Source organism: Cariama cristata, unplaced genomic scaffold (assembly GCF_000690535.1).
Source record: "Cariama cristata isolate BGI_N322 unplaced genomic scaffold, ASM69053v1 scaffold3591, whole genome shotgun sequence".
NCBI lineage: Eukaryota > Metazoa > Chordata > Aves > Cariamiformes > Cariamidae > Cariama > Cariama cristata.
The window spans coordinates 1-18,076 of record NW_009597370.1 but is presented as its reverse complement, the minus strand read 5'-3'; the positions used below and the strand labels follow the sequence as shown (position 1 = coordinate 18,076).

At 39.2% G+C, this 18,076-nt stretch overlaps 1 protein-coding gene across 1 annotated transcript in view; it reads left to right on the top strand.

Moving 5' to 3' along the window:
- LOC104154583 (transmembrane and TPR repeat-containing protein 4-like) overlaps window positions 1-17,414 on the top strand; it is a 34,144-nt gene extending 16,730 nt beyond the window's left edge. The window contains exons 5-8 of the mRNA XM_009708826.1: window positions 9,114-9,211; window positions 11,307-11,399; window positions 16,273-16,434; window positions 17,208-17,414. Of these exons, the coding sequence (XP_009707128.1) occupies window positions 9,114-9,211; window positions 11,307-11,399; window positions 16,273-16,434; window positions 17,208-17,414 (560 nt within the window). The remainder of the gene's footprint in view (window positions 1-9,113; window positions 9,212-11,306; window positions 11,400-16,272; window positions 16,435-17,207) is intronic.
- Window positions 17,415-18,076: the final 662 nt, after the last annotated feature.

The window sequence follows — 18,076 nt, the reverse complement described above, 5'->3', positions numbered from 1 at the left end:
GCAATTGGACAGGGTGCTAGGTAATCTCATGTAGGCTCCCTTTCCCACAAAAGGTTGGACCAGATGATCTTTGGAGACCCCTTCCATCCTGGGCTGTTCTGTGATTCTATGTTTGTATGAAAGGTTTTAGGAAAAAGTAACCAAATACAGAGAAGTGGCTGTAATAGAGTATGACTTTTCAGTGTTTTATTTTTTATTAAAGTAAATATGAAGTTTTACCCTTGGATGCCTCCATCTGGTGGTGTGAATTTCCTTCTTTTGTGAACAGTTCATCTAGCCATTCACAAATGATGGGATAAATAAGGAGTAAAGACCTGTTCATCTGAGTTTAGCTGAGTTTGTTTCTGCATAGGTTGAGGGAGTCAAAGACAGCAAATACCATCTTAGTCCCAAATGTAAGCTGATCTCACTCTGAATATAGGTGAAGAGACCAAGCATTTTTAAAACATGCACATATAGTTTAAAGAACAGACTTAAACAATGTCTCTTAGGCAGCAAAGGAAAAAAGACCTTTCTTCTCTCAGAATGTTTTCCTTCTGCTGGCAAATCCAGAAGATCCAGAAAGTCTGCGATACCCCCAGTTCACATTGATAGTTCTAGTCCAAGTTAAGAGTTGATAATGCATCACTTTCTAGGTCAGACCAAGATGGTGATTTATCTTTGTGGAATAGTCTTTGTTAGTAAGAAAGAGGGGGAGAAAGCAACCAAAAAACCCTCTGTGCATTCCATGGCATCAGGCTTATGTTTCTAATGAAATATGGCTACTTTATGATGATCCTACAGAAAAGTAGCATCTACCAGTTTGTTCTAACATCCTATTTCCTTTTGTACTGCTAGATTTTTATATATTAAAGGCAAGTGTGACCCTAAACCCTTATGTCCTTGTTTCTGGGTTTGGCTGTCACATGTATATAGCACTTCAGTCAGCAGGTTTTTACAAGCAGTAGGAGAAGAACTATGAAAGGTGGATTTTTTTAAGTTGTTATTAATAGATGCATGGAAGCGTGACTCTTGTGGGGTACTTAAAAGAGGGCACAACTCTAAGACCTTCAGGATTTGTGGACTGTATTTGTATTGTCTTTCAAATACAGTTACCAAAACATGTTTGATGCCAGTTTGCTTTTACTGATGAACTTTGAGTGAGCCTCAGAGTAAAACGAACATTGAGAAGCCTGAGTTGATGCTACTGATATCGTTGTGTCCTCAGTAACATATACTGGTTTGTCACCAGCAACATCCCAATGCTACTATCAGACAGATAGATTATCTAAGTCTTTCATAAAGAACGTGACTACTCTTGCAGCAAGGCAGTGTGAGAATGGTGTACAGCTGAGTTTCAGAAATCTGTTTGTGTTTTACTAGCATAGACATAGTTGTTGGAAATGTCATTCTTGGCCTTCTCTAAAGGAGATGGAAGTCATAGAAGAGAGACTGGTTAGTGCTTGTTTTCAGCCAATGTCTAAGTGAATGACTGTAAGAATTTTTTTATTTTTTTTTTTTTTTTTTTGCTTGGGAGTGAGGACTCATAAAATATCTGGGGAGGATTTGGGGGTAATGTGGGGGAAGTATATATAATACTGAAAACAATCAGGAGATCAGAAAAATATCAGTGTCAGACTGAAAAATTTCCAAAGGAAAATAATGCTTTCTGTAAAGCTCAAGATATACAGCAACTTGTTTGCCTGATGTGGTTTATTTGTGGTTTTAGTGGATTTTTGGGTAGACAGTTTCTTTTAGCTGGAATCTGCAGCATGATTTTTTTTTTTAAGTATAAGCATTTAACACACTCTGTGAGCTATAATTATGTCTTACTGAAGTTCTACAATTCTTTTAATTTCTTCCAATATACAGTTTTTCATGTTACCATCTTTGATAGGATAACATTTATATTTGCAAGGAACTAATCTGTTGTTCTCATTCTGTCCTGCTGTTTTAAAACACAACTGTGGGGACAAATCCACTGCATAGGCTTTGGAGACAGCAAGAGCTGACAACTGTTAGGTATGTTCTGAAGGGAATTGTGGGTTATTAACTTTGTTGAATTTTAATGCAGCTTCTCTGGGCATTCATAAAGCGATTTAAAACTGCTGTAGTATTCATTTTGCCTTTCTTTGTCTTCAGCTTTGACAGTGATCCAGTTGCATGTATTTGCCATCTGCATTGGCGATCTCTGAGTGATGTAAAAGGAGGAGTTCATGATTTGCTTCATGTGAATAATATTGGCCTGGATATTAAATAGGGGATCAACTGTTTGCTCATATGCTATGATTGCTAAAAATGATGTTCTGGTTGTGTATTTCTGTTTTGTTCTGTTCTGTGTAGTTGCTCGTTAATCATCTACTAGTTCATTGCTAATTTAATAAAGCATGCGAAGTGGACTGTAGTGATGAGATTTGTGAATATTGGAGATTTGTTTTATGGAGGTTTTCCTACAGATTGGAAATGTTTAAGTCTCCTGTGTGAATGAGATCATTGTTAAGATATGAGGAATTTGTTAGCTATTTTGCAGTTGGTCAAGAAGTATTTATTATTTTTAAGCATGTGGGCTCTGATTTTTCAACTATGTGCCCTACTGTTCATATTTGAACACGTTGTAAGGGAATAGTTGTATGTGGAAAAACTAACAATTTCAGTATTTTAGTGGGCAGAGGAGAAACAATAACCTTTTTCTGTAGAATTAGTGCTAACTTTTGCTTATCCAAGATGGTGTAATTCAGGGATAGATGATCCCTTTACTGTAGCCTATATGTAATGAGTTTGAGATGCTTGGATATATTTAGGAATGGCATTTGCTATTGCAATTTCATTATTAAGTGAAACAGTGAGCTGAGCTGCAGTAGTTTGTATGTTTGGAGACGCACAAGGAGATCTCAGGCTTAAGTTAATTCTAACAGTGGATTCTGGTGTGATCTTTTAAGATTAGGTAATTCTTGCCCCTTTCCTTAGCAATTCACAAGCAGAGAAATCTTAGAGCTTGACTAGATGAGTATTTGTAGTAGTTTAGTTGGAAGATGCCATCCCTGCAGACAAGGCACATCATGGAATGTATGAACATTTGTGATTTATTTCAGTTAAAAATTAAAACTTCCTGCAGGAGTTTTGGTTCGACTTTCAAAGGACTAGGTGCTTTCACAGAATAAATCAATGGGTTTTACCTGAAGATGATGACTTCTTGAACTTCTCCAAGCTGTCACCTGGCTGAGCCCTAAGTTGCTCAATTAGCTTTGAAGAAGGAGGTGCCAAATACCTAAATATCTGAATTGGTAATAATTGTTTGGGATAGTGTTAGTTTCACTTTAAAGAAAGACTAAGCTTGGTACTCTAAACGTAGTATTTTCTTCATACCCTTAACTTCTAAGAAATTTGTTTTCATTGACTTGTGGATTTAGGACACTGCAAAATAGGATTAGCATTAGGACACTTTTGAAATAGGATTAGCGTTTAGGAAGACAGAGTTGAGGTGTATCGTCAATGTGGTGCTTACAAATTTAGGATCAGTCAATTCCATGCTGTAAAACACTTTGTGTATGCATCCTTGCTCTAAGAATTCTTCTACTTAAGTCTAGCAGTGTCAATGGAGGAGCCCTCATGGCTTGTTTATGGTTTATACAGGTATTTCATTGAATCCCCTCAACTTTCAGACTTAACATAGTCCTAAAGAGGGACCATCTGAGCAACGCTTTTTGATTTTGTGTAGAAACACTGTATTTTTCTAGCTTAAAAAAAAAAGCAAGTACTCTGTTTCTTTGGCACGCTTACAATTTTGTCCATCTGTTAGAGTGGCACAATGCCCACTCACAATATGGTGTACCAGTTTCAACCAGGCACAAGTGCCAATGAAAGATTGGTTTCGTTTTCTGACACAAGATTTTTCTGGTGGGAAGCAGTGCCATATTAGAGGAATGTGCTTTGTTAGACTGATTACTTCTGTTGGCATGTGTGTATCATAATAATAATTAGCACTTATGCAGAGCTTTACATTTTCAAATCACTGCTCAAAAAAAAGAAAAGATTGAAGGCATTGCTGAATGATGGTCTTTTGTATCTATTTTTCCAGCCTAGTTTACTGAGATTTCTGCGGTTGCAGGGGGAGGGTGGCGCAGGGAGATGTTGTGCGTATTGACCCAGGAACAAGCACAAGATAAAGTTTCTTAATTGAAATTCTTTCTCTTTGAAGTTTAGTCACTGATGAATTTCATAATATTACAATTCTATATATGATTGTATTGACCTTTCAAGGCTGCAAAAGAAAACAAAGGAACAGAGATTATGGTGTTCAGGAGGAGATCTTGATTGCAGAATCACACAATGATTGAAGTTGGAAGGGACCTCAAGATCAGCTGAGCTGACCTGCTCAAACAAGGTCACCTAGAGCCAGTTGTCCAGGACTGTCTCCAGGTGACTTTTGAATATCTCCAAGGATGGAGGCTTTACAACCTCTCCGGGCAACCTGTGCCAGTGCTCGGTCACCCTCACAGTGACAAAGCCTTTCCTGATGTTCAGAGGGAACCTCCTGTGTTTCAGTTTGTGCCCATGGCCTCTGGTCCTGGCAGTGGGCACCAGTGAGCGGAGCCTGGCTCTGTCCTCTCTGCACCCTCCCTTCAGGTATTCATAGACATGGATGAGATCCCCCCGAGCCTTCTCTCCTCAAGGCTGAACAGTCCCAGCTCTCTCAGCCTCTCCTCATAGGAGAGATGCTCCAGCCCCTTCATCATCTTACTGGCCCTTTGTTGGACTCACTCCATTATGTCCATGGCTCTCGTGTACTGGGGAGCCTAGAACTGGACCCAGGACTCCAGGTGTGGCCTCATCACTGTAGAGTTAGCGGACAAGGTTCCTCTCCCTCGACCTGCTGGCAATACTTTGCCTGATGCAGCCCAGGATACCATTAGTCGTCTTTCCTGCAAGGGCACATGGCTGGCTCATGTTCAACGTGGTGTCCACCAGGACCCCCGGGTCCTTTTCTGCCAAGCTGCTTTCCCGCTGGTCAGCCCCCAGCGTGTACCAGTGCCTGGGCTTACTCCTCTTCAGGTACAGGATTTTGCAGTTCTCCTTGTTGAACTTGATGAGGTTCCTGCCAGCCCATTTCTCCAGCCCGTTGAGGTCCCTCTGGATTGCAGCAAGAACCCCTGCTGTATCAGCCACTCCTCCCAGTTTGGTGTCATCTGCAAACTTGCTGAGGGTGCACTCTGCCCCGTCATCCAGGTCATTAATGAAGATGTTGGACAGGATTGGACCCACATTGAGCCCTGGGGTACACTGGTAGTTACTGGCCTCCAATGAGACTTTGTACCACTGCTCACCACCCTCTGGGCCTGGTCATTCAGCCAGTTTTCAATCCACATCTGTCACCATTTAAGGCTGGGCCAGCTCTTAAAAACGGCGGCAGACTCTCTCTGTTAACCCCTCCCTCCCCCCCACCTCACTGCATGTCCAGCATCAACAGCTTCCCTATGAGGATCTTATGGGAGACTGTGTCAAAGGCCTTGCTAAAGTCTAGGCCTTTGACGCTGTCTCCCACAAGATCCTCACTATGGGTCCCTCATTATTTGTCTTTTGCTGGGTGCTTTTATTATCTTTGAGAGTCCATATTTCAGCTTGGCTACACTTGACATGCTGAGACATTCCTGGCATTTGGGACTTGGGTTGTTCACAAGAAGACAAACCTGTTTCTGCACAACTTTGAATGTGTGCCTTTTGAATGGTATTCCGTTATCAGTTTTTTTCACTAGACCATTTCTCCAGTATGTCAATGGAGTTCTGACTTCTTAGTATGCTTCCTGGCCTTTGTAGCCTGGCAGCACCTGTGGACTTAATCAGCATATTCCTTATTCCATTATCCAAATTTTTAAAATTATCTATTGGAGCCAGATGAAGGAAAGACCCAATCCAGAATGTATCTTTACATTTTTCACAATGAACTAGACTCTTAGTGTAGTTTTCCAGCTGTTATTTGTACCCATTCTATGACAACTTTAGGCAGCCCATATTTTTTCTGGCATATTTCACACTGTCTCCAGTGGTATTCTCATGCCTTCATGAAGTCAAGGTGTAGGATGTTTACAGGTTTGCTTTCATCAGGAAGGCCTCCTTTTTTTTTTTTTTTTTTTTCTGTCCAAGTCAGAAATTATACTTAGCTTGATATAAATGGCTGAAAATATGCCTTTGGCAAGCAATTAATCATATCCTTTTATGTTTCAGAGGGTCACCTTGAAAATATTTTGTCTAAGTGTGGGGTTTTTTTCTGGGTAATTTTGACAGGTCATCTTAGCTTTGTTTCTTTAACTTACCCTTTCCTATCTCTTTTCCTCTTTAAAAGTAGGCATTGTTTTATTTTATTTCAAGCTTCTGGATTCTCATGTGTTTTTCATGATTTCTCAGAGGTAACAGTTGAGATTACTCTGTGTTGTATAGGACCTGTTGGAGTAAATTTGACCAGTTGTAATTTAAAACAGATTAACCTCTCTATAAATTCTGTGTCTTGTAGTTCACTATTTTTGCTTGTGTTCTTGCTGTCTTTCTGCTGGTGGTGTGCTTGCCATCTGATTGCAGCTGACCTTTTTCTGAAAAAAATGAAACTAAAAGGCACAGAACACTTCTGTTTTCTTGGCATTGTCCATTTTCTTTCCCACTGAGTATTGGAATAAGTCTTTTCTTGCTGCTCTTCTTACTAATATATCCATGGAATTGCAGGGTTTGTGCTTTATATACGTTACCTTTTCTCATTTTGTGATGTGACCTTTCTGAGTTTGCTGCTGTATGAGTGTGCTGCTGTTATGCTTGTCCTTGATAATTTGACCTAGTTCCTTTTTTCTGATTACTCTTAACGTTTTGAATCATCACAGCATTTGTTAATTGCCAGCGGGTCTCTTACTGGATATACTTCCCACTATCTTCCGTGTTAAGATAGTTTGTATTTGTGTACTGAATACTGCTTCTCTGAGACGTGCTTAATTGTCCTGACTTCCTTGCACCAGAGTTGGGTTCTGGGAAGAAGAAATATCTCCGTAGAAGAAAGTATACTTGAGTAAACTCAGTGAAGTCCATTGATGTTGTTCACTGTTCTCCCTTTTACACGTACTAAGAATGACTAATTATTATTTTGTGAACACAGTCGATTACTTTGCTTTCCATCTTCGCATTCTCTCAGCTAGTTTATTTCAACATTAAAAAAACCCAACCCAAACAAAACCAAAACTGAATTTCAAGAACTGCCTGAACAGTCTGTTGTATTGCAGAGTCTGAAAAGTTGAAGAGCTCCTTCAAGCAATGTATTTAGGACAGATTCCTTTTATTCTTAGAAATACTCTTAGAATGAATTTTGAAGCCCATTCCTCCATTAATTGCAACCCTCAGTTGTTCTTCTGTATAACTGATGTGAGCTGGAATTTCCCCATTGCTTTTTTTTTTTTTTTTTAGTTGCAATGTTTCTTTAGTTTAGTCATTATGTATTTTGTATTTCTATGTTTTGTTTTGGTATTGTTGAGGTGTGTCTGCCTTTTTTCCTTCAGAAGGCTTTCTTTTAACTTTGTAATACTGGCACCTCTGATCTTACATCTTACCTCACCTTTGAGGACGTAATTTGGAGTGGAGGGAGAAGGAACAACTGCCTGCTAGGTATTGCAATGATGAATCTCAAATATCTTGATATTCACTCTGTTGAAGCTTTAAGTCTTAGGTAAGAAAGGAGTGCTAGAAGCAACCTTAAAATCTGTTCTTCCATGTACTTTTATGAAAACTTCTGCTTGCTGCCACAAAAGGAGAGAGGAGGCCAATGTCAGCAGATTCTTTTCACTCTTGTGGTTATGGTTTGTATCTGACCCAACATCTGAGCTAGTACACTAGCTGCCCTTTATAATCAGTGAAGAGAGCGAGCTACTTCTCTGAAAGGCAGACAACTGCATTTAATTAGGTAACTTAATCTGTAAAGGTGTCCCCTTCTCTCGAGCAGCTGGAAAGGAAGCCTAGTATATAGCTTAGGTGTAGGTGCCTACTTCTGGTGAAATTAATTTTAATTCTGACATTTACCCTTTCCATAGACCGTTATTGCAGTTCTGTTTAAGTACTGAGGGTCAAACCTGCACTAGCAGTAGGGAAGAACTGCTCTAGAGATCAAGGAAAGTAGGAAAGGGATTCATTCAATGAATGTAGAGTTTGCCTTTGTTTTTTCACGTGCCAAGTGAAAGATTGATTCTTGTGATGCCTGTAGAGCCCATGTTGCTTGAGTCAAGAAACTGCCTCTGAATGAGCAGAGTGCTTCTCTCTGTTGCTTGCACCTGTGGAGTAGAGGTTGTGACAGAGATGTTTTTATGTGAAGTACTCATGTACTCTGTGTGCGATAGTACCTTGGCTGAAGTAGGGCTTATTGTTATATTAATCTCAGAAATGCCTGCTTGTAGTGCCCAAAATCAGCTACACGGTGCAGTCTTTAAAGACTCTTTCTTTGAGTAGAAGCTGTAGTTATTCTTCATCTCTTAACCCCAGAGTTCCTCACCCTGCTGTAAAACTGCTTCCTGAGTGCAAGAACTAACTGCTTCTCTGCTCAGATGCTGAAATTTTTGAGCTCCGTGGCATTCCATTGCAGTGCTAATGAAATGACATGAGGTACTTGCTAAATACAGCAGCCCTGGCGAAGCAGCTCATTGTGCCTTTGTAGATTAGACTACAGTTAAAACAGTTTGCGTGTGTGACACTTCATGTGTAACCACTAGAAAGAATTTCTTGTTCTTGTGGTAGCTTGCAAGAGAGCGGCCAGTAATGATGGAGCTCTAGCTAAGGATGATGAATGTGTCTAAATATTGGGAATTAACCTTTGCAGATGATGAATTGTGGAAACTATGTGTAGCTTCTGCCATTCTAATTAATCTGGCTAAAATGTCTAGCAAATAGGGAGATGTCTAATGTGTCTGAGAAAGAAAATGACTGCAATAAAGGGACAAATACCAGCACATTGCAGGAGGTGCCCTGTGCTTTTTAAGTCTGTGTATCCAGATCTTGATTGATAGAAAAGATTGTGAGATTAAATGCTGTATATTTTTTAAATTCTAATTTTAATTTAGATTTCTAACTTTAAATATATAAAGCTAATGTTATGGCATGCTTTATTTTGACAGATAAGGAAGGACATAATTTTTCTGTATTCTGGGTGCTGGTGAGTGTTATCCTAGGTGCAATAGCCATGCTGTGCAAAGAACAAGGAATTACAATACTGGTAAGAATCTTCTTATTGACTGAATTTTGACCTCAGCAGCTGTCAGGTGCAGTTGTGAAGCCTACAAAGATGAATCTCCTCCACCGCTAATCTCATGCACACCTCTTTGTTCTGTTCAGAAAACTAGTTAATGTTGACAAAAAGCAGTATTCTAGTAGATCTGTCTTGATCGTACCCTTGCCAATCTGTTGGAATTCTTCATTTTATCTTTTGTAAGCAGGTTGCATATATCTCTTAATTTTTTGCAAAATTTAAAAGATTTACAGTGTTAGTTTCAATGCGCATCATGTTCGTTGGCCTTGGTTTTGAATGTAGTTGTTGAGATAGCAGACCTACAAACCTCTCATTGAAGGCTTATGAACAAAGATATAACTGGAGGAGAGCATTTTTAAAAGCTCCACCCTCTTGCTGTTGTGGACAGTAATTAGAAGGAGAGACATTGTTTGTGCATTTCTAATACTGAATCTCTTCCTTCTGTCCCTTATTTAAGGGTCTGTCTATGAAAACAGAGACAGTTAGTGCTCATGTTCATTGTGCTCTTGTTTTTTATTACTTCAGTGAAGACATTCTAGTTTGGGTGACCAAATCAGCCACCTGAAATGCTACATCTGTGATTTTTACCTTTTATATAGCCATATATCTTTATAAATAAATCTGATTTTTAGCTTTAAATGACATAGATAAAGCAACAGAATCAGAAGAATTCTTTGCCGCAAGGACCCCATTATCCTTGCTAGAAAAAAAGGGAGAAGAACTTACAGAAAACTTCTTGCTTTAGGATGTTATTTTTTGATAGATTTTTGTAGAGTGATGCATTTTTCAAAGCTGTCTGTAAGGGAAACAAGGAATTCTCTTAAAACATGGTGTGATTTATTTCCTTTAGTGGTATGAAGTAATTATTTGAGCTAGCAGACACAGAATTGTTACTGGATCTGGGTTTTTCTATTTGCTAGAATGATTATATTTATTGTTGTGCTGAGGGGCAGAGGTCAGAGGGATGAAGGGAAAAATCACACATTAATAAGATTGCTTGTAGGCTGAATGTATTTTTCAGCAGTTTTCAGTGGGATTCTTGCCTTCCTATCCATAAAAGTGAGCCAAAAGCCTTTTAACTGCTAGGTGGCCTTTCTACATGGAACCACGGCACTCTCTAACCCATCTTTTGTCTTCTGTCTTTGACTGCTAGAAAGAGACTTGTGACCTCCCGGTGTACTAATACTTTGCCTCACCTGGAACTATTTTTACTGTCTTTTTTCCATTGAGTCTTTAGAACATTGGTAATTTCCAAAGTTTTTACGATCTAAGCTAAATATTCAGGGGTTGTCATGCTTGGTGACTGCTGAAACATTGAAGGGAAAATGTTAAAGTTGGATTTTGCTGGTCACCTCAACAGAATTACCCCTGGATACATTTTGATTGCTTGCTTGGGGATAGTATGTGCAAGCGTAGTCCTGCAAAGCAGTGAATATTCTCTAGTTTTGTGTGCAGTGGCTGATGTCACATAGAACTTTGCTTTTTTTTTTTTTCCCCAGCAACTTCCACTGTGTGTGTTGGTGTAATTGCAAGAAAAGCAAGTCTGATACCTCTGTCAAATCTTTCTGAGCCTTTGTTTGTTGTGACAATTTATGTACCCTTTAAACACAGTATTTCTGAAACCTGACAGTCGAAAGATGCCATGCTGCACAGCAAAAAATAAGTAGAAGGCTTAAAGAAACTCCACTTTACTGAGGGAGGCCTTTTGACTGCAGCATTTACGCTGCAGAACATTTGGGAAAGAAGATGGAGAGTAGAATACTGTTGTGACCATGCATGTGGGGTCTAGCTTGCTGGTACATGGTATTCCCCGAAGGGTTATTCCATGTAGCGGGAGAATCCCTATTACAGTAACATGATATTCTACCCATCTGAGCTGAAGTTCTCAATTTACCATTCTGCCATCATTACTACCAACGTATCTCTGTACTTGTTTGGAAACAGAATTAAGATGTACAATAACTCATGGTAGAAGTGGAAGTTAATATTTTTTTTTTTAAAAAAAAAATATTTGTGGTTAGCTACTCCATCTTATGCTCTTATTTTTCTCTTGGTTGCTTAGGGTTTGAATGCAGTGTTTGATGCACTGGTGATTAACAGGCTAAATGTTTTGGAGCTTATTCAAAAGTTACGACATAAGGACAAGTCATTGGAGGTGAGTCCTCAGAGGTTTTGTTCATTCTGGCCATTCAGACAGTGATGTACTAAAGGACAAAGATACAATTTCTGACAGTTTTGTTGTTGTTAAGTATTTAAAAAAAAAAAAAAAGAAAAAAACAGAGATATTTTCAGTCAGCCTAGTAAGGCAATGTGCTGTGACGTCTTTGCAGCAACATGAGTAGTAATGAGATAGCATTAGAATTGCATTGGATAGTGAAATCAGTTCCATACTTCTCTCAACAATATGTTAAAAATATGGTGTGGAAGAGCTAACTGCTTGATGCAATGAGTTCTCCAGGGTCAGTAGCTATACACCTCAAATGGTTGTTTAACGCAGTTTGGTCAGAGTGAAGAGAGAGATATTTTTTCAGATTCTTAAATGAGATAGTTAGACATTTGAAAAAGTGCATTAAAAAATGTTATGTCTACTTTGCCAATCCCATTAAAGTATTACGCTCGTTTTTTTCAGAATACAAATTACCAAACAGGAGACAGTTCCTAGTAGGTTGAGAGTTTAAAAGAAAAAAATATGTAAGCACTGATAGTCTCTAAGGATTGAATTTCTGACTTTTGTTGATAACACTTTATCTAGTATTGGGTCAGGTGTAACCTGGCACCTAGTGTTTGCACGGGCAAACAAATCACAGAAACAATCAGCCTCTGGTGAATGATTGATAACAGCCAAATAGACCAACAGCCTACTAGAACATCACTACAGTTCAATAGCTAAATCATTTGCCTCTCCTATCCAAGGTTCAGCAAGGCAAAGGAATATTCATTGTACTTTGCATTGATCAGTGGTTTCACTGCAGAGAAGTCTTGCTCATGTTTCTGAGTAGCACAGCTCCTATGAGGCTTTTAAATTCCTTTACAAGGAGTGAAGTGAGGAGCTTCAGGGGGAAATCAGTGAAAGTGGAATCTTTAGAACTGAAACAGTCGATTTGACCAAGAATGGCTAAGTGAGGGATGCAGGAGTATTTCAGGCATTAAATAGGAATGCTGGAGAATCTTGCTGTATGAGAGTAGTGTCAACTAGCATATGACAAGGAAAGAGTCTAGAGCTGTAGAGGACTAAAGCAGAGCTGGTTCAGAACTGAAGTGATGGAAGTGAAAGGTAATAAGGAGGACAGTGGGAGTAAGTGGCTAGTCAGCCTCACATCAGTACCTGGCAAGATCATGGAACAGATCCTCCTGAAAGTTATGTCAAAACATATGAAAGACAGGGAGGTGATTAGAGACAGCCAATATGGCTTCACCAAGGGTAGATTGTGCCTGAGTAATCTAGTGGCCTTCTACGATGGAGTGACTGCATCAGTGTACAAGAGAAGAGGTGCTGATGTCAACTACCTGGATTTCTGTAAGGCCTTTGATATGGTCCCCAACAACATTTTTGCTGCTAAAATGGAGAGATATGGGTTTGACTGATGGACTATTAGATGAATTGGCTGGATGTCCACAACCAAAGAGTTACAGTAAGTGGCTCAATGTCCAAGTGGAAACCGTAATGAGTGGTGTCCTCAAGGGTCCATACTTGGACCAATACTATTTAATATCTTCTTCAATGACACAGATAGTGGAGTTGAGTGCGCCCTCAGCAACTTTGCAGATTACACCAAGCTGTGTCGTGCAGTTGAGGGAAGGGATGCCATCCAGAGCGACCTTGGCAAACTTGAGAACTGGGTTCATGTGAACCTCCTGAAGTTCAACAAGGCCAAGTGCAAGATCCTGCGCCTAGGCCAGGGCAATCCCCAATATCAGTACAGAGAGCAGCCCTGAGAAGGAGGTCCTGGGGATACTGGTGGACAAAAAATTGACATGACCCAGCCATGTGCGCTTGCAGCCCAGAAAGCCAACTGCGTCCTGGCTGCATCCAGAGCAGCGTGACCAGCAGGTCAAGGGAGGGGGTTCTGTCCCTCTGCTCCGCTCTGGTGAGACCCCCCTGCAGTACTGCCTTCAGCTCTGGGGTCCTCAGCACAAGGAGTACATGGACGTGTTGGAGCGAGTCCAGAGGAGACCACGAAGATGATCTGAGGGCTGGAGTACCTCTCCTGTGAGGACAGGCTGAGAGAGTTGGGATTGTTCAGCCTGGAGAAGGGAAGGCTCCAGGGTGACTTTATTGTGGCCTTTCAATACGTAAAAGGGGTTTATAAGAAAGATGGAGAGAGACATTTTACCAGTGACAGGCCAAGGGGCAATGGCTTTAAACTGGAAGAGGGTAGATTTACATTGAATAGAATAGAATATTTTCAGTTAGAAAGGACCTACAATGATCATCTAGTCCAACTGCCTGACCACTTCAGGGCTGACTAAAAGTTAAAGGGTGTTATTAAGGACATTGTCCAAATGCCTCTTAAGTGCTGAGAGGCTCGAGGCATCGACCACCTCTCCAAGAAGGCTGTTCCAGTGTTTGACTAGCAATAAATTCTTTACAATGAGGGTGGTGACGCACTGGAAGAGGTTGCCCAGGGAAGTTGTGGCTGGCCCCCCCCCCGAGGGCCAGGGAAGTTGTGGCTGCCCCATCCCTGGAAGTGTTCAAGGCCAGGTTGGACGGGGCTTTGAGCAACCTGGTCTAGTGAAAGATGTCCCTGCCCATGGCAGGGGATTTAGAACTGGATGATCTTTAAAGTCCCTTCCAAGCAAACCATTCTATGATTCTGTGACATGTCAGAGTCAAACCTTTTTGGAGGATTACTCTTTAAGCATGAAAAGCTCAAAGTGTTATACTTCTGTTTTGTGACAGTTCTGACTGGGTGAAGAAAACATCAAATGTGCCTTTTTCTTCTTCTTCTTTTAATAGAAGTAATTAATTTTAGCTCCTGCCTCCTACAAAAATCTGTTCTGCTCCTTTCATGGAAGTGTATCTAAGATTGTTTTGTTTGTTTTGTTGAAAGGCAGGTCTCAAATTCTCTTGTAGATTTTTTTTCTTCTCAATTGAGACAGGTTTCAGTTTCATGCCAGATTTCAGTTAACTCTGAATCAAAGACGATATGATAACACTTCTTTGACTTTTAAAATTCTGCGTACTAAGAGATTTTGTGGTGATTTGTGAAATCTGACCTTTAAGAAGCTGCATGTACTGTTAAATGAAATGAAGCCTGGGATAAGAGGTTTTGTGTAGTTAATCTGTCATAAGGCAGTTGTAAATTGTCACTATATGGTTTTCCTTCATAGCACAATTCTCTTCCGAAAACAGTTTTTAGGAATGGGAATTATAGGAATTTTCCTATAATCCTCATTGTAGCGATTTTGGTTACTTAGATGTGTAAATTGGAAGTAACCATTTGAGCACAAAGGCTAACTTATGTAAAATCAACGTTACAAACTTTTTTTATCCTTAGGCGTTCAACTTAATATTTATGACGACTCTGTTGTCAACTACAAACATTAAAAACTCATCTGAATATTACTTTTAAACTTAACTTTGCCATCATTTTAGAGAATAAATATCTTCAGCTAGGGCACTGGTGGATGTCTGTCTTAGAAATAACTAATATTGATCTCCTAAAAAATTATGATGGTGCTTGCTAATCAGCTTATTGCAATAATAGGTAATAATAATCAGTGTGCCAGTTCCTATGGAGGACATAAAACTGATCATGTATAACTATCAGGTAGGTTTTTAAAGGTAATAGAAGCTTATCAGACTAAGGGAGGAAGGTAGGAATAAAGGAAAGCTAATACTGGAGATCACATGACCATATTTTTTAGGATCCAGTGAACTCTTCCATGTAAAAATCCATAGTTTACTGACGCTTTCATCTTCAGATGTGTAGAATGGAAAGAGAAGTGGCCCAAATGATCTCTCATTTCGGAGAAACTCTCGTCTTCTGTCTTCTGCTTCTCTAATGGCTTGTTGAAGCTGCGTAGAATAATTTCAGCCATCAGGTTTCAGAGAGCTCTAAGGCAGCCCTACAGCACTGTAGTGGAAGGGATTAGAGAGCAGCTATGTCATTCATTTCCTATCTGAGTTATCATTTGCTAGCTGGGTAGGGTGTTAGAAGCTTGGATTTGCATCTCAAAGCTGTGACAGGGATATTGTTATAATTACTGATGATTCTGTTTTCAGTTTCTACTGGTGAAGCTTGAAGAACCTCTGTAGTATACAGTGGGTTTGTTTTCATTTATGAAACTGATGTGTGCTTGGAGAAAATGTCTTACACTTCACGGAGGGAAAAACAGAAAAGTCTGTCAAATTTAGCTTCTATAACATCACTTCTCTATGTTTTATGTGAATTGCCTTCTTTAGACCCTAAAGTGTATATTATAAATATATTATAAAATATGTGATGTAAATCAACTGAGTTAATGTAGATAAAACACTAATTTATTTTTTTTATCTTGGGTAATTTTAGCCTGACCAAAGTGATTTGGGTGCCTGTCTGTGATTAGCTTTTTAATCATGTTAGCAATTGTGAAAATTTTAATTCAGTTTCTAGTTCCTCCTGGTTTCTGACCATGCAGTTTTCTTGTATGCATGTAATTTTACCTCTAAAGAGACCAAGTGGACAAAAACTTTCTGTGATAAGCAGTCCACTGGATATAGCTATTTAAAACAAAGTTCACAAAGTAACCATCCTTTGCTTTAAAAAGACAAGATAGATCAATCTAATACACCCTACAGTAAAGGTTGTAGTCTACTCAAATTCCCTATCAGAAATTGCTGTGCAAAATTACATCAGCTATAGAGTTACTGAGGATTTGTAGAAGAGAGGCTTCTTGAATAAAAAAGTTTTCTGATTGAGAAGGAAATGAAAATGTTTGCAAAAATATTTTGCAATTAGTCAATGAAAGCATAGTAAAGTTTGAGAGAGAGCAAAATAATGTTCTTCATATGAGGTGTTTTTTTTTTCTTTCTTTCTTTCCTGTAGAATGCTGGGCTGTTAAGAAAGGGGCTACTTTTCAGGATAACTCTTCTGATGTCTGGAGGGGCCAGTATACTTTACATACGCTGGAGGATTATGGGCACAGGACCACCGGCTTTCACTGAAGTAGACAACCCAGCTTCATTTGCAGACAGTCTGTTTGTGAGAGTAAGTTGTGAAGTTGCTTTTTTCTGGCCAGCCCAGAACATTTGTCTTTGTCATCAAATTGAATTTTCTGTGCTTCAAAGAAACAATAAAGTGGGCAGTCTTTATCTTTCAAGATATGTGATGAGTCACCTTCACTCGTGCTGCTGTAATGATTCTCTGCAATTTTTTTAAATAGTATACCTTGTATATTCTTTACATTCGATTTAGCATGTACTGTACACATTGAAGTACATTTCCATTTACTTACTATTTTTCCCATGCATGCAAGGATTTAGCTTTTGCTGATTTTTATCCTTTCTGTGCTTGACTTTTCATCTGTTCTTTCACAATTGAAGAAAATAGCATAAAGTTCTGGTCTGGTGCATTTGGAGTACGTTTTAGCTTTATATCTCTGGCTGCATTGAGGCTCTTTCTGGAGATGGAGAATGAAGGGCAAAGACAGCGGGTGCTGTCTTTTGACATTTTCTCCTATTGTAGGAGATTATTCTTTTTACATGTGGATATTGGTTGGACAGCACAGGATTGCATTTCCATGCTCTCAATAGGAAAGCAACCTCGCTATTTAAAAAAAATAAAAAGAATTAAAATTAATTTCACAGCTGTAAAACAAATGGTTATGGAACTAGTTAAAGTCTAACAGTATTTAAGACTTCTTTATTGTACAAGATATATTTTGTGATAAGGAAAATGATAGCAGAGAGAAGAACTACAGTTACCGCCCCCTCCCTTAAGTTTAATATCAAATAAATGTTTGTTTTCTTTTTGACTGACAGGCTATAAACTATAATTACTACTATTCGTTGAATGCATGGTTGCTGTTGTGTCCCTGGTGGCTGTGTTTTGATTGGTCAATGGGCTGCATACCCCTCATTAAATCCGTCAGCGACTGGAGGATAATTGCACTAGCAGCACTTTGGTTCTGCCTAATTGGTCTGATATGCCAAGCTCTGTGCTCAGAAGACAGCCATAAGAGAAGGTAAGAGACAGTGATGAATTCTGAATGCTTGGCCAACTTGAGTACAGTATTATTTTGTTAAATCCACTACTGATAATTTTAACAATTCAGTGGAACCAGTGTCTAGCAAATGCAGTTCAAATAAATATTTATAGCTGTCATTACAGTTTTATCCCAATTTGGGCCCATCACTGTACACTGACAGTGTAACAGGGAAACAGAGTTGGAGGAGGAGGTATGGATGGCTGCTTTTATTTTTCTCCTGAAGTGGCATTTTGAGATCCTTAACACTGTAGGTGGTAAAAAGAAATATGTGCTCAGAACAGAGTAGGAAATTATGTATGTTGTTGCCCCTACTTCTTACGAGTCATCATCTACTTTAATCTTCTAATAATGAAAGAGAGAGGAGATGTGCCTTGAAAGGAGGTAGAAATGCTGGCCGTGGCCATAGAATTAAAAAGTAAAATGCTGATCCATAGTACCTACTGAGGAAACAACTTGTCCTTTACCCAAAGGAATTAAAAAATTTATTGTAAACTATTATGTCTCACTAAGGGCTTCTGTTTAACTTTTCAGGTTCTGTTCCTGTGGATTTTATATATAATAATAATTTCTTTAAAAATTTTCAACAGCTCAATCATAGAATCATAGAATGGTTTGATTGGAAGAGACCTTAAAGATCAGCTG